General features: G+C 34.8%; 1 protein-coding gene across 1 annotated transcript; it reads right to left on the bottom strand.

Annotated features, from left to right (window-relative positions):
• Positions 1 to 728: 728 nt before the first annotated feature.
• On the bottom strand, positions 729 to 21,236 carry acvr2ab (activin A receptor type 2Ab). The gene is made up of 11 exons (XM_058779595.1): positions 20,402 to 21,236; positions 10,661 to 10,868; positions 10,473 to 10,576; positions 9,412 to 9,566; positions 7,863 to 8,006; positions 6,557 to 6,700; positions 6,170 to 6,315; positions 5,214 to 5,328; positions 4,976 to 5,114; positions 4,758 to 4,888; positions 729 to 3,306 (listed from the first exon to the last, which is right to left on the bottom strand). The coding sequence occupies exons 1-11, from the start codon at positions 20,454 to 20,456 to the stop codon at positions 3,112 to 3,114; spliced, it is 1,536 nt and encodes a 511-aa protein (XP_058635578.1). The 5' UTR covers positions 20,457 to 21,236; the 3' UTR covers positions 729 to 3,111.
• Positions 21,237 to 27,205: the final 5,969 nt, after the last annotated feature.

Here is a 27,205-nt window from a genome sequence, read left to right as displayed (position 1 = left end):
TATCTCACAATTCTGCCTTTTTTCTCAGAATGCTGAGTTTATATCTCGCGATCCTTAAAAAAAAAAGGCAGACTTGTGAGATAAAAAGTCACAATTTCTTTGTTTTAATCTCATGGCAGAAATGGGCTTCCATACAATGTGCACTTCATCAAAAACTATTTTAAACACAATTTCCAAATACTTTTATTATACATATAATTTAATGACCTTGTATTTTTTGTCATTGATATTACGTTTTGAGTAATCCGTTTTATCAGGAGACCTTTCCACAATTTCAGTCATCATAAAGTCTGCATCACAGGTTGGTTTTTATTAAATAATGCAATTAAGTAAAAAAAAAATCCAAATGTAGCATCTATTAACAAGCTAACTTTTAGTTTATTTTAATCTTACCTCAAGAATACTTTTATTTTAAATGTGTATTAATTTAAATTATTAATTTAAACAAAGCTGTTTTTTAGGAAATGGTATACACAATTTTCGATGCCCTTTTTGTGTGGAATAAACATTTATACAGGCCTGAGAATATGTATTAAAACAAATAATAGTAAAAAATTATTTCGTGGTGATTTAAAGTAGTTCATCAGCATACATTAACAAAAATGAGTATAAAGAAAATGTCTTTATATATTTCTTTTTAAAAAGATAATCACATGCATAATCAGTGCGTTTGAGCCTGCAGACATTAAGACAATAAAAAGTTGTATAAAACACCCAGCAGTACAATCTTCTGGTATAATTTCTTTATAAACAACTGTTTTTGATTAGTGACACCAAAAAGAACAGAGCAACATCATGCTAGTCTAATAATTTAAAACCAACAATCATATTTACATTATTCATTTGCTGTACATGTGTGTGTTCGGGGGAACTACAGATTGATCTGAAATGTCTTTTACAAATCCATTTCTCACCCAACACTTGGTTTGTCTGGTAACACATTCAGGGCAATAATAACCGGCGTTTGTTTTCACAGTACTGAGAGTTTGTCACATTATTAATGAAATAAATAGAAGCGGTTTAGACTCGGTATGCTACAGTTGCAATCGCTGCTGCGTGTTGGTTGCATAATTGCTGTAAGTGAGCAGAATCCTGCGTCCCTGAATACTGCTGTAGTGTTTCAGAAAGACATGAAGAGACAGAGATGAAGGAGATTGTGGCGTTAGACAGATTTACAGCCCTGAAAGATGCCATTGTGTGAAAACAGTGTCATTAAAGGGGCTTTATCAGTGTAGATGAGGGATTTTTGCTTCTGCAAACAACGTCTTTTCATGCAAAATGAGTAAAATGCTGTCAGTTCAATCTAGTTTTTAACTGCTCCATCCTTCAACAACAGCCTGTTTGTGAAGATGCATCAGATTGTGACTCATAAATCAATCTTAAATGGTTCAGATCAGACTGAAATGATCTGAGATTTTGTTTCTAACAGCACAAGCTTTCACACGCTTTACTTTTATTATTTCTGCTGGTGTTCAGGCTGTTTGATTTGGAAGCTTGCGTCAGCCACGGGATAAAAATAAAGCTAATTGTGACTGATTTGGTAACACTTTGCAATAACGTTCATTAGTTAACATGAACTAAGAATGAACAATGCTTCTACAGCATTTATTAATCTTAGTCAATGTTAATTTCAGCATTTACTAATGCATTATTAAAATCACAAGTTGTGTTTGTTAACATTAGTTAATGCACTGCGAACTAACATGAACAAAGATTAATAGTGTAATAAATGCATTGTTCGTTCATGTTAGTTAATACATTAGCTAATGTTAACAAATTACACCTTATTGTAAAGTGTTACCGCTGATTTTATATCTCACAAGTCTAAAGAAACTTGTAATTCTGAGTGAAAAAAGTCAGAACTGTGAGATATAAACTGATAATTGTTTTTTTCCTTTCAATTCTAAGTTTGTATCTCACAATATCAGGCTTTTTTTTCAGAATTTTGAGACATAAACTTGTAATTGCAAGGAAAAAAGTAGCAATTACCATTTTTATTTTTTATTCTGGAATTTATGGCAGAAACAAACAAACAAAAAAACTAAATTGTGAGAAAAACAAAAATTGTGAGCTATAAGGTTGAATTCTCAGTTTATAGCAAGTCTTTTTTTCTCAGAATTGCAAAATAAAAAGTCTGAATTCTAATATATAAAAATAAATCCATATTGTGAGATAAAAAGTTGCAATTACCTTTTAAAAATGTTCAAGCTTGTATAGGTTCGAGACTCGGTGGCCCAAGTTTCTCAACACTAAATCACTGTTAACATGTTAATGCACTGATAGCTCACATCAGAAAGTTGATGTGCAGAACGAGTCATTTTTGCAGGGTAGGGTCAAAATGATTTGCTGGATTATTCCTCATATAAAGCCAGTGACAGATAAATATGAACGAAAACCCAATGTGTCAGGTGCAGTTTGATGAATATGGAGGCTCATTTTGCATATGATGTGTCACTAATATGGAAAATTGCATTGCAAAAAAAAACAGTTGCATGAGTGGTAAAATGTCCGAATTGATCCACCGTTGGCAGACGTTAATATTGGACCCTGGTTTCTGTGACTGAGTGAAGCGAGCGTTGATTCCTCGTGAAACGACCCCTTTAGAAAGAGCAGTGAAGGCTGCGATGAAATGAAGCAGAAAGGCAGAAACACTACCGTGTGTTACAGCTACTCGCCTCCGTAGCAGCTGTTCAGAAAAAAGCACGAGAAATCAAAATGAGGTATACCTGTTTAGGGAGGTTTATGGTTATTTCAGCATAATTTCTCATAAATCCGTGTGTGATTCGCGGCTGAACGGCAGACATTCAGAAGTGTCTCGTATTGGCATGACTGTTATGATTCGCAGAAACGAACAGCAAACGCAGTCCAGAGTTTCACCCTTTTTATACTAAAATCGTACGAGCTGCTGTTCATATAAAACACAAAAGTCTTTCCTTTATGCATAAAAGAGGTTTTGGTGCAAACAGAGACGTCCGTGTGTGTTTGATCACTTGAGTTCCTCCGTGTGTAAGTGCGAGTCGTTGAATTATTCCTGCGCTCGTTTTGCTCGAGTCATTCGTAGTCCGTTTGTTTCTCGCACACGCTGCATTCTGATTGGCTGAGAGAACGGCATCATAGGCTGGATTCTTTAGGGGGGAAGTCCAGGTTGGTAACCATGGTGACGACGGAGAGGATGTCGTCGGGGGCGATGAGGTTGGTGTTGCGCTGCATTGAGATGATGCGTTCCTCCACGCATCCCGCGGACAGACGCGCCTCGGCCTCGTGGTCCCAGCACTCCTCTATGGTCTCATAGAGCATCGCCAGACCCTGCAGACATACAGATTAAAAAATAAATAAAACCTTTGAAAGCTGTCCATGTGGTGTGCGTCTCACAAAACATGAACACCATGCATCTTCAAGCATCTTGAGCTTCAACAAAAGTAAGGAAATCTGATCAACTGCACAAGGGTCACATGACCAAAACATTAATCACAAAGAAAGTTCATCAAAGTTGTTCGAAGACAAGAACACACAACTTTGATGAAAGGTTTTGATCCACTTCAAATGTTGACTACTGTAGTATATACATAATACTAAAATAACACTGATGTCTTACTTTTATATTTATTCCATTTACTGACAAATACAATTGAAAAACTTTAGATTTTTATAGTCATATGGTTCTAATCGGTTCGTTTAAGGTTTCTATGGTCAGACAGGTAATATTTGTATTAATCTGTATTACCGGACACTAAGCATTGATTGGATAGTAAAAAAGTGCCTCTATTTGAAAGTTACTTCAGATGTGTCAGAACTTATGAAGACTTTAATTTTCTTTTCAATAAATATCACTGATGAACATGAATTAAAGAGTATATAGGGTCAGTTGAGTTCATGTTCACTTTAAAATGAAATAAAAAAGACCCTACAGATATACAGATTAAATAATTTGGGGCGTGCGAATATCTCCGTGTCTCTTCCTGGAGCTACATAAACAAAACCTGAACATCAAGTTCTCCAGAGTTATTTAAAATGATCAAAAGAGCATCTTGAAAAAATAAAATAAAATAAAATAATAATAATAATTTGATCAATTGTACAAAGTCGCATGACCAAATCACTAATTTACTTACATTTGGTTAGTCGTCTAGAAATGCTGAATCTGAAATATTCATACATAATATTCTTACATATTTCATAAGTGCTACTTATCCTAACAACATGTTAAAGCTAAAGCTAAAACTATTGAACACCGTTTTTTTTGTTTATTTTAAATAAAGCTGACAAACAAATATTAGATCAACTTAAAAAAACCTTTTTTTATTATTTCAGACATTTCTAATTTTAATTTAAATAAAAATAAAGCTAAATAGAAAAAACTAATAAATGGCAAGAGCACAAAAAATTACTAAAACTTTCAAATAAAATGAAAATAAAAAAGCTAATTCAAAATATTAATAAATGCTATAATATTATGAAAATAATACTACTTTTATATTGATTCCATTTACTGATAAATAAAATGTAAAAACTTCATACTTTTAAAGTTCTATTCAGTTCGTTTAAGGTTTCTATGGTCAGATAGAAAATATTTTTTATTACTTAACAGAAAGCATTGATTGGATAATAAAAAGTGTCTCTATGAAAGTTACTTCAGGTGTGTTCAGAAGATTAAGACTTTAATATTCTTTTCAATAATCAATGATGAACATGAATTAAAGAGTATACAGAGTCAATGTCTGTGTGTGTGTGTGTGTGTGTGTGTGTGTGTGTAGTACCGTATGTTTTAGCCAGTGTTCTCTGAATATCGGCCGTAGTTTCTTATGCACAACGACGTCCTGCATGTCCTCCAGCGATGGATGAATCCCGGCCTCCTCCTCAAACGGCAGACAGAACTCATCCACGGGACCTGAGACACACACACACACACACGCAGATCAGCACCGGTTATCCCGTGACGGTGGACTCTGAGTGCGAATGAATGAGTGTTTGTTACCGTCGGCCGCTGTGCAGCGAGTGGCCAGTTCCCACAGCACCAGACCCACAGCGTACATGTCGATCCTCAGAAACGCGTCGCGCTGGAAACTGATCGCTCCCTCCAGCACCTCCGGAGCCATGTAGCGCCGCGTTCCCACCTTTACACAACCAATAAAACCTCAGCAATTAATAACATTTTAAATCAGTCACAATTAAGCACTAGTCAGTGAAGTTTTCAGCACATGCAAAAAACATACCTGCCCATGTGTGTCGCCTGTAGATTTCCCTGCTTCAAACTTCAGTGCCAGGCCAAAGTCAGCAATACATGCGGTTAAATCACGCTTCAGCAACACATTCTTACTCTTGATATCTCTGAGAGAGAGAGAGAGAGAGAGAGAGAGAGAGAGAGGGGTTAAATAAAGTAGGTTTCAAAGTAGGGATTGGGGTTTGTGAAAAAAAAAAAAAAGAATATGTATATAATGGAGGTTTCAAAAAGTATTGAATAAAAGGGTGCCATTGATTGTGGCCAATGTGTATTAGAGAAAAACATTTATTTCATAATGATATTTCCCCCCCATTTTAAATTCTTATGATCCAATGAAAGGTTAGATTTTTGTGAATTTTTTAAATAAAAGATCAAAAGGATTAACAATGCAGATTAATTTTCACAGCCTTCTTTGATCATATTTACCAAGGGTGCCAATATTTTTGGCCATGACTGTATATAATACATCTAAAAGTACATTACTATAACGAGTAGAAAAAACATATTTATAAGAATGTAACTTAATTAAAACTAAATATTTTCCAAACCATATAAATTGTATCTTTATACAAGAAACTAAATAGATGCCTGTTAAATTTTAGGATGAGGGGCCCTCACTACAAAAATGAAATAATACTTTTTTTTTTTGTTAATAAATGAAATAATTAATTAATTAATAATTAAATAAATATATATTTTAGATTAAAATAAATATGTAAAAAATAAATAAGTATATAAATAAACAAATAAATTTAATTAAAAAAATAGTAAAAATAAATATGTTATATATACGGTACACGTTTTATTATAACATTTTTATTATAAATTTTTTACAGTATAAACTGGGTCTTTATACAAGAAACTGTATAGATGGCTGTTAATTTTGGGATGGGGGTCCCTCACACAAGGAAATTTGGGGGTCCGTGGCATCTAAAAGACATTTGGTACCTGTGTGCAATGGCAGGCTTGTGTCCGTCCTTCAGGTTGGGAATGTCCTCGTGTAAATATGCCAATCCGCGCACAAACGTCTGCGCTATCAGACACAGCTCATTCCACGACACAACATTCGCCTTCAGGAAGTCTGTCAGCGAGCCCTGAGTACAAACACACATGCAGATGATTTCAAACATGTGACACAGCGAGGTCATGTGACAATAATGTACCATAATACTGTTTCAAACGTTTAATGCTGCATATGACATATTTTGTAAAATTCAGGATTTTACATTAACTGTAGTGAACTGTATGCAGTATTCTGAATAAAGCCGATGACAATCACTTCTGTACACAGGTGTGTGTGTGTGTGTGTGTGTGTGTGTGTGTGTGTGTTTATACCTTCTCATGGTAAGCTGTGATGAGCCAGAGCTCGATATCGACTCCATTTCCTCGTTTTTCCGCTCCGATGAAGTGAAGGATATTTTCATGTTTCATTCCGCTCAAACTATAAATCTCATATTCACTCTGCCATGACTGTTTATTCTGAGAGAGATCACAGACAAACATGTAAAATTAACAACATTCAAAGTCTTTGTAACACAGCACATTTACAAACAATTGTGATGCACATCAGTAGATTTCTTTCTTCTTTTTTTTTTTCAAACATGAAATTTTGAAGTAGAAAGCCTTCAGTTGTATTTTCTTGTAAAACATCCAAAAATCTAAGTTTGACTTAAGTGTCCAAATACATTTTGACACATCGGTTGATTTCTGTATTCATGTGCCAAGGTGTAAACAGACTGATGAACTGTATTACTTGAAGGATAAATGCTTTGTTATGATTATTGTTATTAATTATTTGTTGGACACTGTTTTATCACTGCTGTTGCTGTTGTTTTATAAAAGCAACTAGATTTACATTTCCAGAGTGTTTGCAATGTAAATAGGTGCAAAAGACAATTGCAATTCAGTATGTAAATATTACAATGACTTTATCGCTGCTGAATGCTGAACATTGCATCACTTTAATGTGAATTTTAATTTAAACTTTTAACAAAGCATTTTGAACTGTAAAAGACATGAAAACTGAAAATGCTCATTAAAACTATATTATGACTTTGTGATGCAAGAAACCATAACTAACAAAAGAGGACCTCTAGGGAATAAAAACAACAACAACAACACAAAAGTGTAAAATATGATTAATTTGATCATTTTAGAGCTTTTAGAGTTTTGTTACATTTTAAATTACAGTACAATGAAGTGTATTTTCAAGCTAAATTAATTGCAGAAGCTTAATATTTTGGGTTAGGGGTTTATAACAAACAATTTTTGAAGAATATCAATGCAGAGATTCAGAGCACAGTAATAAACCACTCAGTTCTGAGTTACATTATGACAGCATACAGGTGCATCTCAATAAATTAGAATGTCATGGAAAAGTTCATTTATTTCAGTAATTCAACTCAAATTATGAAACTTAAATGTGAGCCAAAATCATCACAATTAAAAGAATCAAAGACTTAAACTACTTCAGTCTGTGTGCATTGAATTGATTTAATACATGAGTTTCACAATTTGTGTTGAATGAACTTTTCCACGACATTCTAATTTATTGAGACGCACCTGTATGCATTGGTCTTTTATGCTGAGGCTGAAGAGGCAAAAATGCACAAACAGTAATGAGATGAAACGTGTCAGATACCTGCACAGGGAAGATTTTGACAGCCACGTGTTCGTTGAGCAGCTGAGCTTTCCAGACGCAGCCGAAGCGTCCGCGAGCCTTCAGCTCCAGCAGCTGCAGCGGCTTCTGACCCAACAACGGCGACGGAGGCGTCAGACCCGGGTCCTACAGACACAAACACAACCACTGAACACATGATTCACTCACACACATCAACACAAACACACACGCACAGCGTCTGATGCAGGAGAACGCAAACATTAATCCATGCAGAAAGAAATAAAGAGCCCATATGCAGACCACAGCGACCGCGTCACAAACTCATGACGGGATGAGAACTAACGCACAGCAGGGCATGATGGGAGAAGTGAGAGTGAATGAAGCTCTTACCTCTATCATGATATGAAAGGCGTGCTAGCAAGAGAGGAACAGAGGGGTTTTACTGTTTCTAGCACACAAGCGCTGCGATGTGAGGAAGAACGAGATCTGAACACTGATGTGTGTCTGTGAGAACTTATGATGGATTCTCATGTGCCACAGTGAGACACTGACGTGGAAATGGTACGTTACAACCAATCAAATCTCAGCGCTGGTCAAGATGGACCAATCACAATGCTTTGACACAACACAACACAAAAATTATTTTATAGAGATTTCTAGGATGGTACAAATCCTTCAAATTAACAGATTTATTCTTTCTGGTGTATAAATGTCTCAAGACAAAAAATCATAAAAATCTGAGATTTGAATGTTGCTCGATCAATCCCTCTGGAATAAGAAAATGTGGGTAGAAACAAGCTGGTGAAACATTGTGAAAAATATTTCCTTATTTTGTAATTTTGTCTTGTTTTCCAGTACAAAACTTTCTCAAAACAAGATTACCTGAGACAAGGTTAAAACTAAAACTATAAAAACATCTTTATTGCTTAAACATGAACTTTTTTTTTATTTTAACTGGTTGCCAAGGCAACATTTCTCATTTTCATATAAAGTTGAAGCACTAAAATAACTAAAACTTAATAAACTAAAATGAAAAACTAAAACTTCTATATATATTCTATATATATAGGACACATTAAAAAAAATCTTAAAAATGACAAAAACACAAAACAAAATTACTAAAACTTTTTAGTAAAATTAAAATAAAACAAAATAAAATTAATTATATTAATTAATTAATTATATATATATATATATATAACACTAACTTGAGATGCAAGATGATAAGATATTAAGACTGTTTTTTCATATCTGCGAAAAGGGCCAGAAAAATAAACTCTGTTTTGAAGTAAGTTTATTTTTCTGACCCCGCTGGCAGATATTTGTCATAAACTGCTCTGGAAAACAAGACAAAAAATACAGTGAGAAAATCACTTCGCAGTGAAACATTTGCCACCCAATGGCAGATTCATTGATTGTTGTTATTATGAACGAGTAGCACAAAAACACATGGATACACATTAATAACTGCACTGTTATGTGAAAGATTCCCAAACGCTACTGTTCTCCAAAAAACACCTCCAGATATGTCTCCTGAATATGAAGATGATATTGTGATGAGGTACAGTACCTGTGACGGCACGAGCAGCGGCGGGTACGACAGCTTCAGATGACGGTACATCCAGAACGAGATGACCAGAATCACAGCAACAGCCATGATGGGAACCAGAGAGTAGAGCAACGTGGGAAACAAGTCCGGCTTTGGAGGAACGGGGTTAGACGTGGCTGGAGAGAGAGAGAGAGAGAGAGAGAGAGAGAGTAGTTAACAAAAAATGATCAAAAATTTGTTTCTTTCTTTTTTTTTTGAAAGAAATTAATACTTTCATTGCGCAGGGACTCATTAAATCGATCAAAACTGACAGTAAAGATATTTATAATGTCACAAAACATTTCTATTTCAAATCAATGCTGTTCTTTTGAACTTTCTATTCATTTGTGTATCCTGAAAAATAAACTGCATCATGGGTTTTACAAAAAAAATATTCTGCAGCACAACTGTTTTCAACATTGATAATAATGTTTCTTGAGCAGCAAATCAGCAAATTAGAATGAATTCTGAAGGATCATGTGACACTGAAGACTGGAGTAATGATGCTGAAAATTCAGCTGCGCATCACAGAAATAAATTACAGTTTAACAGATATTCAGATAGAATCCAGCTATTTTAAATTGCAATAATATTTCACAATTTTACTGCTTTTTTCTGTATTTTTTGGCTTGATTTCAGATAAATTAAAAGAAATGTGTGCCATCACAATTTTTGTGCTTCTTAAAGTGACAAGCAGTGATTATTTTAGATTAAAATCTACATGAATATATAAGTGAAAGTGTATATTTTAGATCCTGTATCTGATCATTTTTTAACACTTTGGTAGTGTCACAGTCGTGAGACACGTTTCACTGGTGCTAGTCTCTGAAATCAGTCTTGAAGTGTGCACACTATCCAGATATCTTCACTCGGTGTTACGGAGAACACTGTGTCCTGTTCTTCTGAACTAATGCTCTGTTCCTGCTGAGCAGCTGCTTTTTTGTCCAGAGAAACGTGCTTATCTTATTTTAGTTCCAGTCCCAGCAGTCTCACACTGAATATCTGAGTGTGTTTGTGTCTGAGGTGTAGTGTGTGTTACTCACTCTGAATCATCTCTGGACTGTAGTGAAACTTCTCGTTGCACATGTTTCCCTCGCAGCAGCAGAAGAAGACGTCGGGATTCTCCTTACGCTCCACACACTCGCTGCTACACACACACACAGATAACACGTGTCATCATCTGTTCACTACAAAACACACACGAGGCATCCAAACACACATCTGACCGTACCTGTCGTAGCAGTTGACGTCGTCCAGCCAGCAGCCCTGCTTGACCATCTCGATGGCTCCTGAGCGGTTCTTCCAGGTGGAGAAACAGTGTCGTCGCTTGTCTTTCTCTCCGTAGCATGATTCGATTCCGCTCTGGTTCGTCCCGTCCTTCTCCCAGCTCACATTATAAAACGCACACTCCTGCGTCTCCGAGCGGCCGAGAATCGCACCTGAAGCACAAAGAAAGAGACTTCAGACACTGTCTATTCGTCTACTTAATCCACATAGCAGAAGTTGTTTAAAACCTCAATGCATATCAAATCTCAAAAGTACAGTACACCGTAAAAAATGACCTTTCGAAGTTGTGAAGCTTAACGTTAATTCAGTGTATAGGTGACCATACGGGCCACGTCCTTGCCAAGGTTTTCTATATTGCCTAAAATATCCAGGTTTTGGCTGTTTGCCATATAAATGGCACATATGGCCACCTTAATTCAGTGTGTCTTTTGTAATTTCTGTGTAATTATTTGTAAAATTTACTAGTGATTTCTAAATGAAATTTTGCTTCTACTCCACTTCCCCAAAGCAGTATTGATTTAAGAACTAATAAAATCTTTCATGATGAAAAGTCTGCTCACCAAGGCTTCATTTGTTTGATCAAAAATACAGTAAAAACAGTAACATTTTGAAACATTATTACAATTTCAAACATCTGTTTTCTATGTGAATATACTGTAAACTGTAATTTATTTCTGTGATGCGCAGCTGTATTTTCAGCATCATTACTCCAGTCTTCAGTGTCACATGATCTTCAGAAATCATAATAATATGCTGATTTGCTGCTCAAGAAACATTTCTGATTATTATCAATGTTGAAAACAGTTGTGCTGCTTCAGATTTGTGTCGAAACTGTGAAACATTTTATTTTTCAGGATTCACAGATGAATAGAAAGTTCAGAAGATCAGCATTTATTTGAAATAGAAATCTTTTAATATTAAATGTCTTTACTGTCACTTTTGATCAATTTAATGCATCCTTGATGAATATAAGTATTAAGTTGCGTATGAATCTTACTGACTCCAAACTTCTGAACAGTAGTATGTGCAGGAATGCCTGAGTGTGTGTGTGTGTGTGTGTGTGTGTGTGTGTCAGGGAAGGGCTTGTATTTCATCCACAACAGCTCATTGAAGGGAAGGAATGCTAGAAAGGCGTGGAGCAATCGGACATTTCTGCTGACAGACGTCTTTGACCTCTCTCAATAATTCAACACGCTGAACAGATTTCCATTCACTTCAGCCCACTGAACATTCACCGAATTCCACGCAAGCGTCGCCGAGACACAAACATGAAAAGCCTTCATTGGGCTGTAGGGCAGAGACGCATGATTATGAAATAATTATGAGCTTTCAGAGTAATAGTCAACTTACTTTCATAAATCACGGGATTAAAAGGCCGACAGGCACTGATCTCACACAATGTTATCAAGCTTGTTCAGTTTTAGCCAGTGGAAATATTTCTGCGCTGCATCATTTCTTTTCTAAATGTCACTTTCATTCTTCTGGAGCCACGTGTGAGTTTCTGAATGGTGTGTCTGTGCCTGAGGAACCTTCTGATGTCTCAACATGTGTCTGCCTTCTCATTAAGAGTAGTATATCTTCTCTTAATCACCTCAATTAAGATAAAATCATCAGCCTGACATATTCCACTGAAGTCAATGCAAAGCTTTTATCAATCCCTTTAATGTTTCTTTTTGAAATCTGAACATGAACATTAAATCATCTGCATTACCGCACAAGAACAATGCCTTATAGCTGTCTCTGCATATTAAACGGAGTATTTAAAAAAATACTAATCACACACACACACACACACACACACACACACACACACACACGTCTGGTTTGCTATCCTTGTGGGGACTCTCCATAGGCGTAATGCTTTTTCTACTGTACAGACCGTATATTCTATTGTCCTACACCTAAACTACTCCTTACAGCAAACTACAGGCATTTTTAGATTTTCAAAAAACTTCATTCTGTGTGATTTATTAGCTTGTTTACCCGTGACACGAGTCCCCATGAGTCTGTGTGTATTCAGGTTTAAGTCCCCACCTGAATAGAAAAACAAGTACACACACACACACACTATTACCAACAGAGGGCGATGACGCTCAACCACTCACTCACCAACTAAAAGCAGTAATTACACACTGTGTGGTCTACAATAAATCATTAAAGTCAAGTGCAAAGATAATTACATTAAGACAGACCTGCTGCAATAAAATACCCAGAAACCCCTGCATTTCTGACCACAGAAATATCATCATGAGCTCAAACTATGTAAACACACTTTAACAATCATTGTTTATTCAGTGTAACTGAGTTTAACATCATGATTTTCATCAGGTAGGCTACAAATATTTCATGTACAGTAGTTTCATGCCATTTCTAAGTTTATATATATATATATATATATATATATACACTTTTAAGTATTAGACTTCAGATGAATTGCGTAATGTCAAAAATAGACAATCCTTCAAAGAAATAAACTATGAGCTTTCTGACAGTTTTCTTAAAAGACTTTGTTTCATTTAGCATCTTTTATTCTCTTTCTTTTTCATCAGATCAAAACCTCAAAATCTATCAGCTACATCAACAAACTCCAGAACTAGATTTTAAACTCACAGAAGCCTCAAGACTACACCAGAATCAAGTTTGTGCTGTAAACTGATCTATAATTAATCACTGAATGATATCAATGAACATCAGTCAAATGATCCTGAATCATTTAACATCATCTGTTTTTCTTGAAATAAAATTCCTGTTTGATCACTTTCCGTATTTAATAAAAATCGGAACTTCAATTGACATGCATGAGCCATCACAGAGCACTTCCTCATAAAAGAGCTTTTTTTTTTTTTAAATAAAGGGAAGTCAATATATGTGTGTTTTGTAGGCAGCACGTGCGCCTTTTTTACCACCTAATCTGCTCAAATTTACCCACAATGCAGTTCTTTAGCCATAAACTGCCAACAGGAATCAATCAAACACCGTCAGCAGAAACAAGTAACAGGAACAGACACAGGTGGAAACACACAAGATACACTATTATTTACATATATAACAAACATTTTTAATTAACAATTAAAATAAAATTTTGAATATTTTATGTAAATATTGCCCGAATTGAATAAATAAAAATAATATATATAAAATAAATAATATAAATGTAAAATTAAAATATAAAAAGTTAAAATCATTTTAAAAAGATAAACAATTTCTTCATATTTTTAAATAAAAATGCAAATATCTTTACAAATTAAACAAAAATTAAAATTTTTAAATAAATTAAATACATTTTAAAAAGATACTACATTTCTTCATAAACATTTTAAAACTTTAATTTTTTTTTGCATTCTAAAAGTGGATATTATTAGTATTAGTACACTACATTCGTACTTTGAATGTCATTTGTCTCCGTCAGTGTCAGCCACTGTGTGCCGATACCAGCGGCTCCTTTAGCTTGGAATCCGCTCGGACTGAAGCGCTCGTACTCTCAGTAATGAGCTAATGAAGCCGGACACTAGGCCTGCTGGGACAGACGTGTAAATCACAGGCCGGAGCAGGAGGAGGCACTCAAATTTACAAGAACTACTGCAGAAACCTCGCAGAGAGCCAAATCCAATACACAAAATCAATGCCTGAGCATACTGTACAATCAGCACTAAAACCCACACAGATTCACAACCCGGGAATAACTGAGGATACAAATGAGAGCAAAACAGTACAGAGCAACACTTGATCATCTACAGAGAGCAGCAGATCTAATGAGGCGCCTCCGCAATCAAACAAACTAAACTCATGCAAAACTGTCTCGTAAGTGTGTTATGCTGAGATAAACGTCTCAGCCGAACTCCTTTAATCTTAATGACTCAAATACCCTCTAAAATGTTAAATATCGATACGCTTTCCAAATACAATTAAGCAATATAATCGAAGCAAGACCACAGTTTCACATTTAAATTGAGCTTTTGCCTTTTTTATATAAATACTTTTTCTATAAGGGGTATAGCAATCTTAAATTGTTTTTTTTACTTTATTTTATTTGACTTATTTTACTTTTAGACAGTATAAGTGGGAACAGGGCCATTTGTAGTTCAATGGTCAGAAACGAGCCTGATTAGAGACGATAATTTTGGTCATAATCATATTTTAAGAGCTTTGTTTTGCTTCGTTAAAAAAGGCCAAACTGAAACATCTATCTAATATCTACATAACATTGGAAACATCTACATTTAATCTAATAAGCAAATGCACAAATATCTAGCTAACCGACTATGACTAATTAATATTTGTTTAAATGTTTAAATAAGTCAGCATTAGCATTTCTATCACAATCTCACAAACACCCTGCTCAACCCCACTTGGCGAACGCTATCTTAACATTTAGCAGATGCTTTTATTCACAGTGACTTACAAATGAGGAACTTCCAGGAAATTTGTCATACAAGTCAGTAATAGCTCGCAATGCCACGTTAAAAGCATAAACTAGATTAGCTCACAAAACAGGAAGCTTTCCAAGACACGCAGCGCATATAAACTCTGAACTTTATTTGGGCAAAAGAAAAAGTAAGTGCACCCTTGAGGTTATTTCTACATTTTGCGTTTGAATTTGTTTAACAGACATACAGTAAGATCAAAACAAGTCTCTGATTCTCCGTGTCTCACATCTGCTGAAAACATCTTGTAGAATAAACTGTGAAGAAGAGAAGTTTCATTGCTCTTTTGAAATAGAAGTATATATATATATATATATATATATATATATATTACTTAAAATAAAATACACATTTACTGGAATAAAATATACAAACAATAAAATAAAATAAAAAATAACTATTTCAGCTACACTGTTAAAAAAAAAAAATAATAATAAAAAAATAAAAAGTTGAGCCAACCAGCTTCAGCAGATTTTTGAGTTTGCTCAACTTTTTTGTGGGAGATTCTCAAATTTTCATTGTATAAACTTAAAACGACAAGTTGAGCAAACTCAAAAATCTGCTGAAGCTGGTTGCCTTAAAATTTTAAGTTGCTAGTCCAACATTTCTCTTTTTAAATTAATTTAAATTTAATTGTAAAAAAAAAAAAAAAAAATCATTAACAACTATATAGACATATATATATATATATATAAGATACAAACAAACAAATAAAAATACTGAAACTAAAATTAAAAAAAACAAAACGAAAAAAAAAAAAACATTATTCTAAATATTAATAAAAATATAATGGTATTTCAATTATACTAAAATAAAAATAACACTGTTAAGGTTTTATGAAATAAGATCTGTGATTATTTGAAGAAACAAATTATTATACCTTAAATATGAATTTTGAAATTATTGCCTGCTTGTTAGGAGGAATCGAGACGCTTACACGGAGGTCATAGAAAACTCGTTTACTTCAGAATGAAAGGAAAAAAACTGCGACAGGAGGATGTGACGAGGCATAAATTTAAACAACATTCTCAGATGTACTTCTATTCAGAAAACAAAATAATTATTCTGTAACAAAGGTTACAACACTGCTTTAGAAAATGAAAGCTGCTTACAAAAAAAGTTCAAGTTTACATACTTCACAAATCAGACAACTGATGTAGTGCTTACGCAAAACTTTCATTTTTAAAGCACACAATGGTTTCATATCTCACAACTGAGGTATTAATGTGTGTAGTTTGCAATGTAGAACAAAAAGTGATGTTAATCGCAGACCTCATTTTACTCTTTTAGAAATAGAATTCTGCAATTCTAAAGATCCCGAGGAAATTCCTGAGGAAAGCCGTGCTGAATTAGTCTTCTGGGTTTGCTGACAAACTGACGTCATGACTGAACAGCTCTATTGTAAGGGTCAGGATGGAAAAAGGCCATTAAAAATGAATTTACGACTCTTTTCAGGGCAAGAAACCTTGACTGATATCGTAAGTGAACTTAGAATGTGACACTTTTAAGACTTCTGGTTTACTGCCCCCATATTTACATTCACAAACCAGCATGACTCTCGATCAGCATCATATTTTACTGTTTGCTCTGGGTTTCAGTCCATTCGAACACTTCACAGTTTCTCTCTAACACACACACACACACTTGTGAGCTTCTCTCTCTCTCTCAGTCTGTCTGTCTTCTCCAGTTTCTCTGCAGATTCATCAAATGAAATGCTTTCAGAGTCTGTGAGTCCTCCGTCTGCCAGAGGAGCGTTCCCAGAGTTTGGCCTTCCTGCTCCGGACGCGCTGGAGCCAGAGCGGCTGGACGGAGAGGCACATCTGTCTCAAACACAACCACCAACGCCACCCACATGCTGTGAGATCGGCGGAGAGACGGCTGCCCATCTGGAGCTGCAGATGAGCCTCTACACTCACAGAAACAACTAGCACTGAAGCACAGACAGAGGATAAAAGACACTGTTGTTCCTCCTCATCAACAATCTGTTAAACATCATCACCGCATGACAACGAAGAGAGTGAATTTCAAGCACATTTACTGCCAAAGCCTCATGAATGCAATGTGAAAACATTATCGTTTTAATGGCATTTCATTTATGCTGACTGTAATAATAAATAATAGCATTTTGTACAGTATTACAGGAAAATGTGCTGAATTTTCATGAATGAAATCATGTCATTTTCAGAATTCATTTTTAAAGCAATATCTTATTATTGTTGTAGCCATTTTTTTTTGTGTGTGTGTTATATTTATGTTTAAATATTATTTGTTTGTGTTTTGCTTCAGTTCAATCTGTTAATTATGAAAAGTTTGTGTAATTTGTAAACGTCATGGCGTGGTAATGAATTGGACAGCTATACGCTGGGAGAAGTGGGTCAAGACACAATTTTTGACAGCTTCATACGTTTTGTTTGTGGAAAATCCCCTTGTTGAATGAATTTTGTTTTGTATAATTTGTATTTTAATTTGAAATACATTTTTTTTTTTTTTGCTGAACTATCAAAATCAAATAAATAAGAACGAAGAGAAAACGTGTGGTGGAATGATGTGCATAACAAGTATATATATATATATATATATATATATATATATATAGTAATGTGATGTATTATCTATTTAAAACTACTTAAAATGCCTTTATTTATGCTGATTGTAATAAATATATAATTTTACTGTACAGAAGTGAGATTTACAAAAATTAAAATTCTTATAAAAGAAAAAAAAAAAAAGAAAGAAATTCTGTCACAATAAAAAAAAAAAAAAATGTTCTAAAATATGGTTAACGTTTTCAAATTTTAAGACTAGGCTTAAAAACTGTATATCTCTTAATTTTTTTTTTTTTTTTGTCCAAAGTAAATGAGCAGGACACGTGTGATTCGTGCATCATCTTGGGATGCTGGAGTGACTTTGATCAGCGGTGACCTGCTCTTAGAGCCGGTGCGTGAGGTTTGCTGGTGCAGGGATTTGCTCACGGCTGTAACCTTGGCATAAGTCTGCGTGAGCCCTACAGGCTTATACTAAAGAGGATGAGGGCTGCTGCGGACCTTTGGCCTACTTCAGGACTGGTTAAGCGAGGAGAGAGAGAGAGATAGAGAGATCGAGAGATAGAGAGAGAGGCTGGAGTTTAGTAAACACCTTCACCTGTCACTTCTGATGCTTCAGATAACTTCTGCATGTCACAAGAGTTACCAAATTACTGTTTTCAGACAGGTTTCCCTTGTCAGGCTGCATAAACAAACTGAGTAAAGTGCCAGAAAGGCAATCTACAAATGAATTAATTATAATGACTGTGATGTCATTTGTACTAATTATAGACCATTTAGAAATATATACCAGTAATATCTCTATCAGTTTCAGCTACTGAAAAACACATATCTACACTGATTGTATTAAAAAATGACACACGAAAAAGGGAATTTGTCAAGTTATATGCACACATTGGTGAAACTCTCTAATGCAGCACGTCAGATAGACAAAGCATACTGGTCTTTAATGGCATTAGTGTTATTCTGGCGTCAGACTCTGTAACCTTGAGCAGTGAAGCGTTCTTTAAAAAGACCGGTATAGTGGCTAATCTGAGTGAGCATCTGATCAAATCCAGACCGATGAGACCACGCTACTGCCCTCATCTGCACCAAACTGTGTTCTTCTCATTGTCTAGACTCTTTATCTATCTATCTGTCTCTATACATACACAACAGCAAACACTAAAGCTCTCCAGAGTTTGGCCTGAAGTGTTTTAGATGTGGGTGGATGAGCTGATCACAAGAAAAGCTCCTCCCACTTAGTTAAAAAAAAAAAAAGCCAATTACAATCAAGATTCCAACAATCCAGCCATAAAATTACAATGTGTTATTTGGAGGAAAAAAAGAAAGACGTTCAGAATAAATAAGTGTTCAAAGCTAATAACAAGACAAGAGTGAAAACATCACTTAGAGGATTGATTTGAGTAGATCATTAGAAATGTCTGGCACCTAAAATAATTAATTATTATTACATGATTACAGAAAGCAATGTATGAAAACTCTGCACCTTTAAATGTACAAATCCACCATAAGAGAACTGTTCATTCATCGGATGTCAAATGTCAATGCCATGCAGATTCTTCATGCACTATAGGACTAATGCATTTCAATTACTACAGCACGTTTACATGAGCATGCACAAGGCACACAGCACTGTTTAAACGTTTGGGATGGAGGTCAGTATTTTTTTAGAAAATTAAAACTTATTCAGCAAGAAAGAATGAAATAGACAACGCTATAAACGATTTCTTTCAAATAAATGATGTTCTTTCAAACTTTCTATTCGTCTGTGAATCCTGAAAAATAAAACGTATCAAGGTTTCCAAAAAAATATTTGGCAGCACAACTGTTTTCAGCATTGATAATAATCAGGAATGTTTCTTGAGCAGCAAATCAGCATATTATTATGATTTCTGAAGAATTATGTGACACTGAAGACTGCCTAAAAAAAATCAGCTTTGCATTACAAGGATAAATTATATTTTAACATAGATTCACATAGAAAACGGTTATTTTAGATTGTAATAATATTTCACAATTTTGCTGTTTTTTACAGTATTTTTGGTCAAATAAATGCAGACTTTAAGTATAAAAAACCGTCCAAAAACAATAAATAAAAAAACCTTTTGAATAGAAGTACCACTTCTTTACAACATTCTCAAACCTTGTTCAAATTCCTACTGAATATATAAAAATAATTATTGAGTAACCAGAAAAACTAAAAATCATATGGTCAGGTTTATAGCATATACTGAGGCCTTTGTTCTGCACATTCATACTGGACCTCAGTTATTATGAGCAGAACCCTTCAGTGCAACACCTGACAAACATCAGCGGTTACACTTTATTTTAAGGTGCCCTTGTTACAGTGTAATTATACATTTAAGTACTGAGCAATATTAACTAACTACATGCATTTACTATATAGTTAGGGTTTGGGTTACTTGCATGTAATTCTGCATAATTTATTGCTATTATAATAGTAAGTACATGTAACATGTGTAACAAGCCAGGGCACCTTAAAATAAAAATGTTTCCACATCAGTTACAATCCTGTAACATGTAACGCACGTCAACACACGGCTGTAACAAGCAGCTCCTTGTGTCTCTGGCAAAAGCTTTAAATTAATCCGATACAGCCTGAGTTCCTCACAATCCATGACCAATGCTGGGGTCAACAGGCCGTGGTTTATGACGTAAAATCAGACTGGATATAATGCAGAAACCTCTACCCACCTGATGAACAGGAGACGAGGAATATGGCCAAGGCCAGTTTGGTGTCTGTCCTCATTTTCAGTGCAGATTCTTGTACTGCAATAAATCCCAGCAACACCCAAGCTGATAATCCGCTCCCTCTAAAATTAATGTTTTAATATTGCCAAAAGCATTTATTTGTGAGCAAACAGGTCCGGATCAATGAGTAAGTCTGTAAGAGAGGTTTAGTGTTTGAGAGATTTCACAAATCCTCAGCCTGGAGGTCAGAGCGTGCGTTTCTGTTTGCATAGATGAAATATCAAACATTAATACAATCATACTGCATTAGAAAGTGACAGCAGCCTGTCCTGAAACTTATGCACTAATATTGATCGGTATCGATATAGAAACAGCGATCATTTTGAGTTCATGGCCATATGCATGGAGAAAATTCCTATTCATGGTTCAGTCGAGTTCAAAAACATCCCGATATGATCTTCTGGTTCTTTTTAAAAATGCTTTGAATAAATCTGATTTATATAATCAGAGGCATGATCTTCAATCCAGAACGCACGGATATAAATCCAGCTCAGGGTTTAAATGTACTAAGATCCGAAACAGCAACTAAAACAATTCAAATAAACAGTGTTTTATAGCGTCGGAATCCTCCGTAAAATCCTAACGCGCCTCTGAAACGCGTTTTTCGTCCGAATGATCCCAGATCAGATCTGATGAAATCAGCTCCATTTGTGTGTGTTTAAACGCTGTGGATCCGCTGGAATAAACCCTCGGACGCGTCCATATATTCTCTCATGTGTCCTGAACACAACATGGCGAACAGCGCTGAGTGTTTTGGTTTTTTCCTCTCCTCCACTCCTCCTCCTTTCATCCACTCCTCCTTCTCTTTTCCAGACTGCAGATATTTCCAGCTGGAGATTGTTGAGGAGTCGTTATTCCTGCAGGGGGCGCTTCGTGGCCCCAAAACCGCTATCGCCTTATTCAACGAACATACAAATCTTGAGACGGTTCTTGTTTTAATGCAAATATATAAAAACTTAAAAGTGTAATCTTTTATATAAGTTCTTCGTAAGGATTTATTGGTGCCGTGCATATTAAAATTTAAGCTTCGCTTTAACTGTAAAATGATTTTTAAAAATAACCACTTAGTAATCACAAACGACTCTGATTGGTCCAATCGTAGCCGCGCTGAGAAAAGTAACAGATATCGTGTGACAGCGCTGTCCGCGTCAGCAGCGGTATTCACAGTTTACACATAAATAATGATAATGAAAATCCTTAACAGGCAGTGAATTTAAGATACACAGGGAAGAAATAAAACAAGACAAATATTATTTACACCCAGATAGTCCCCGCCCATTTTCATAACAACCGTTTCGTGCCATTCTACTTGTTTACTCTATTTCCAATCTTCTACACGAAACACTGAAAACAGTCATTTGATTGACAGCTCGAATGGAAAGAAAGGAGGTTTGCACCGGCTAGTATTACTACAAGCCCCGCCCTCAGCCCGATGACTGGCGTTATGGACGGCACAGCTGTCCAATGGAAGAACGCTTGTAAATAGCTCACACCAATCAGAGCAAAGAGTGATCAGGTGACCCAGGACTTGTCAGGTGGTTAAAAAAAAAAAAGAAAGAAAGAAAAAAAAAGCAGGCATTTATTCAGTTTTTTTCTAGTTCAGATTTATTGGCAGTAGCTAGTACACCATTGCGAAAGCATAGTAGAGCATTTTTAAACAAGCCAACACTTTACTTTGAAATATAATATAATTATAAAGGAGTTTCTTATACTATAAATGGAAACATTATGCTACTAATTGTGTTTTTTTTTTTTTTTTTCACTAATTAATTTATTTATAAACTTGGTAATTCTGAATAAACATCAAACTGGACATGTGGAGCACATCATGCCTATTATAGTGCTGATTTTATGTGATTTATAAACCCATTATGAATCAGAATGAATCATAATTCATGTTCATTTAATCATTAATCCAATAACGAATTTATCAATAAATAATTAGGTTCCAGTAATGGTTTCAAGACTCAAAAGTACGATTTTTATCAATAAATATTCAATCATTATTATAGGGTAATTCTGACGAAAGCTGCTGACACACTTGCAAAATGTATTTTTTTTGCTCAGTATCACAAGTGATGATCAAAAGAGAGTAGATTTCAAAACAGATATTTCTTCAATTCTGACAAAAATTGGGAAAGAGCAATTGTCTTTAAAGGTTCACCCAGAATAATAATTCTGGCATTATTCGGTGAAATGCCTCTGCTCCGTTCAGTATAAGGCAAGTGAATGAGGGCTGACTGTGTCAAGTTTCAACACATAAATAAATAACAACCATCAAGTATAAAAGTAGTCCTTACAACTCATGCATTACAACATTTTCTGCTAATAACAACTTGCATTTGAGTCTCTTTCACATAATGCATCATTTGGTTTCAGAAGACCATTTTATTGCATGTAAAAGAGCAGATCAAAAATACACAATATATGCTGCACAGAAGAAAGAAAGTCATTTACAGGTTTAGACATGATGGTGACTAAATGATTTCAGAATGATCATTTTTGGTAATCCTTTAACGATGATGATTAGATCACAACTGCACCTTCAATAAATAAACTCGAGTGAACGGTCTACACTTGTTTTGAGTGTATTTTAGGCAGATATTTGGATATGATACAAGCACATTTGAAGTTAGTCTATTATTGGTGAAAGCCTGAGTTATTAAAGGCACACAGAAATGTATATGGAATAAATACACTGCTGAAACCTTTAGACACACTTGACTGAATTTATGTTTTTTTTTTTTATGATCATAAATGAATGACTAATATGAATTTATTTACAAAAATAAATGTTCAATAAATAAATGTTCAATTAATAAATAATAATATCATAATTTTAATAATAAATTCATTTTAAAATCTCCTTATATACAACAATCAAAACATAAGATTAGCCTAAGTACTTTTTTAATAAACGATTTTATGTGGCTGTTTGTCTGTTTTCTTTTAGCTGTTGTAATAAAACTAGGTGCCAGAAGCTGTTTGGCCCTGATGGGAGATATTTCTGGGAGGAATATATATTACCAGCATCACTGAGCGTCCAGCGCTGACAGACGGACAGGACTGGGTTTATTTCTGCTGTGTGTTTGTGTTTAACGGCGCAGGGTTATGAACGGCACTCCTAAAGTCACCGAGGTTAAATAGTTCACAGCTGATTTTGATGGATGGTGTGTCGGGCGATAAATCGCAAACACACACACTTAGTGATCCACATTTATCCCTCACAGTAGGTCTGGCGCTCTTAACACTAAGACCACTGGCATGCTGTATTGTCAGTGGAGATTTGTCATGTACGTTTGCTGTGCAGTTATGGGAGTGTTTTCATGAAGGTCATGAATCTATCCATCTCTGCAGGATTAAACGGCTGAGACGTGAATAATGGACCGCATGTAATACTGTACATGTCTGCTGCTTGTTTACGGTTCACTCATAAATCTAGCAGACTGGTCAACATTGCCATAAAACTATAACAATACACACATGGAAAACAAGTAGACCGGGTGACAAGTCCTGAAGATATCAGTTCAGATCAATTTAAGTGGCAAAATGTTTTGTTTTCTTAGAGCAGAATATAGTCTTGAACCCATCTGTCCACATTTTGCTTTTTTTTTTTGCTTAAAGTGCCTTTTTTTGCATTGCATTGCAAGATTTTTAACTCTTTAAAGGTCTCTATTGCTAGGTTTTGTTTGTCTGATGCTCAGTGTCTTTCTTGATTTTTTTCACATTTACATTTATTCATTTAGCAGATGCTTTTATGCCGACTTCACACTCTAATAAAAACGTTTAGCTTCAATTTTGTTTAGTTAATGAAACAGTTTGCATCAATCTTTGTGAGTTATGACAACTAATAACTAATTCTGATGAAATTATGTTCAACCAATAAACTACAGTGAGTTAGAGGAACTTAATACAGTAATTTTTTGCATGAATGCAAACAACAACAAAAAAGCAATCTCTTGATTAGCACAGGTTTTGTATTTCTTTCTGAAACTCATTGATCGTAGGTCTCATTAATCTGAGTTTATGCACCTCAGGTTTTCGGTGAAAAAGGAATTATTTGAGGATAATCTTGGCAATGTTCACTGTGAACCTGAGGTGAATAAACTCAGATCAATGAGTCCTGATCAGTCAGTTCTGGAAAGAAATACAAAACATGCGCTAATCAAGAGAAAATAAGTTGATAAAAAAGATTGAATCCAATATTTGGTAATATTTACAAACTATTTTTGTAGGCCAGATTTGACTAGAAAAACCATGGGTGTAACAAAAAAATCACAATCGCAAAAATAACAAAAAATCACTAAGTAGCATTATCAAGACAAACATCTCTCCAGGTCAAAATTACCAATACACAACATAAAAGTACATATTAGAGTGTTAAACGTACATATTAATACCTTTTGAAAGTTTTTTTTGAGTGTAATTAATCCCGTGTATTTCAGTTAAAATCACATGTAAATGTAATTTATTTTGCATTTAAATTTAATGGACAAATAATACATTATACTTATGTCTAACATTATCACAATTATATAAACATATAAAACACTAATTTCAACATTTACTCTCCTTATACAGTCATATGCAAAGCATGCTGGGAACTAGAAATCAACTTCCCAATTATCAAGACAATTTGATCAAGGTAATAGAACTTAAATTTAATTAAGGCAAAAAATTTGAGTATTAATGACAAAATATTAAGTTGTTGTATGATCAACATTGAGAACTCATCAAAATAACATTCGAAAGGTTTCATTAACTGGCAACCATGCATTTATTTGGGTTGTATCATTTGGGAATGCATTTGTTTGTACAGAGCACACATGTGATGAGGTGCTAAACGAAGGTTCAGGAGCGAGTTCATCTAATCCTGTCAATCGTTACGCAAGAGTATATAAACAGCTGCTGACCTCACCACCGTGACAGTACTTCCAGCATCCCTCCATCACCTCATCCGTTCATCGCTCACTTCATTTAGAAAGTGTCTAGGTGGCTTTTAGTGCTGGAGTCAAACCTCGAGCTCAAGCATTGCTTCTCTGTTTACCTTCATCATGCTTTAGGTTGATATCAACATGCAAATGTGTGAAACAGTCAGCTCAGATCAAAAGTGCCATAAGCAATTTTGTCATGAAATAGCATGCAGAAAATGTGTATTACCCATCAGACCCTGACAGATGAGAACAGTGTTTAGGGAAACCGTTTGATGCTATTGCCAAAGAAGTTGTACAATGCCGCTTTAAACAAAGACTTTCACTGTTTTCAATATCTGACAGATCCAGGATTTTGTTATTAGAGTCAATTAAAATGCTAGGGAGTGGTAATCTAATGATCATAGATCCAGGCATGCTAAAACACAGACAGAAAGTGGGCTGAATGGAAACGGTAAAGATTTGTTGCTCAGATGTTTCTCAGAGCTGATAAGATGGAGTTCACACATGTTTTATTAAGTGAGTTGTCAATTTTATTTATCTTACAAATTATGCTCATTTAAGCTTATAATTTCATATTTGGGGTCTGCTAGAATCTGCTACATACATGTTGTAAACAGTGAAGCTCAAATAATATATTTTGAATACAAAAAATATTTAGGTTCAACTTTCATATACCAAAATATATTTAAAAATGCATTGCATGGCCAAAAAAAAAAAGAAGAAGCAAATGTGGTTAGCCTACTAGAAATCAAAACTGGATTTATGATTTAATAATGTTATTAACATATATATATACGTTTATTTATTTATTTTTTGGGGGCAAAAGTGTTAATTCAAAAGTGTTTTATCTTGACATAGGTTACAGACTTTTCTTCAAATGTGATTGTATATTCTTGGATTATAATATATAAGGCTAAATACATTTTTATATATGCTTTTAAAAATATTAAATATAAAAAAATATATCTAAATTTAAATTAATATATTTTGAAACATATTTTAGCATATATATATTTGTGGGCTTTTTGTGTATTTCGAAATATAGGCTAAAAATATATTTTTCTTCATGGGTTGGCGTGGACTGTGCTTTGCAGCTTTGCAGATGTTTTCATGCACAAACAGCTATATTACAAACTTAAGGGAAGGAAAAATAATATGTAAAAAAAGCATAATATAAATAGACTTTAACACTGAAATCAAATAAGCTTGGTTTTGTCCTATATTATGAGATTGGAACAGTTTAAAATGCAGAGTTTTGAGGTCGTGTGAACTGTGACGGCAGGTTCAGCAGATGTGCTGCTCTGACACAAGCCTGCAGCCTCATGTTTGGAGGTCTGTACTGTGGCCGTAATTAGCTTCACTCTTTAGATTAATGTGCCAGCTGGGATGAATGCCAATGCCTGCACCAGCCTCTCACACACACACACACACACACACACATTCAGATGCTCAGCTGTGACAGAGATGAGCTTTACACCCATAAACGCCTCTAACCACAAACAAATGAAATACCCTGACCTTGACAGAAAGAGGAGCGCGTCTCTGCACCACAGATTTATGGGAGATGACGTTTTAAGTGCTTTCTGGCATGTCTAACTAATGTATCGATTCATGTTGAAGAAAAGCACAATTTATGAAAATTGTGAAACCAGCTGATAAAATTCTGGTTAAAAGGTCAGAAAACAGTCAGAGTTATTTGGCTTGTCACACAAAGTAATAGACATCTTTCAATTAAAATAAGTAGAGTTTTGTTCATGATGCGTGAGTTCTCATGATGTCATCAGGGTCACAGTTTTTCATACTGAGTTTGGTA

Source organism: Onychostoma macrolepis, chromosome 06 (genome assembly GCF_012432095.1).
Source record: "Onychostoma macrolepis isolate SWU-2019 chromosome 06, ASM1243209v1, whole genome shotgun sequence".
Lineage (NCBI taxonomy): Eukaryota > Metazoa > Chordata > Actinopteri > Cypriniformes > Cyprinidae > Onychostoma > Onychostoma macrolepis.
The sequence above is the reverse complement of the archived record's forward strand: the minus strand, read 5'-3'. Positions and strand labels throughout refer to the sequence as shown.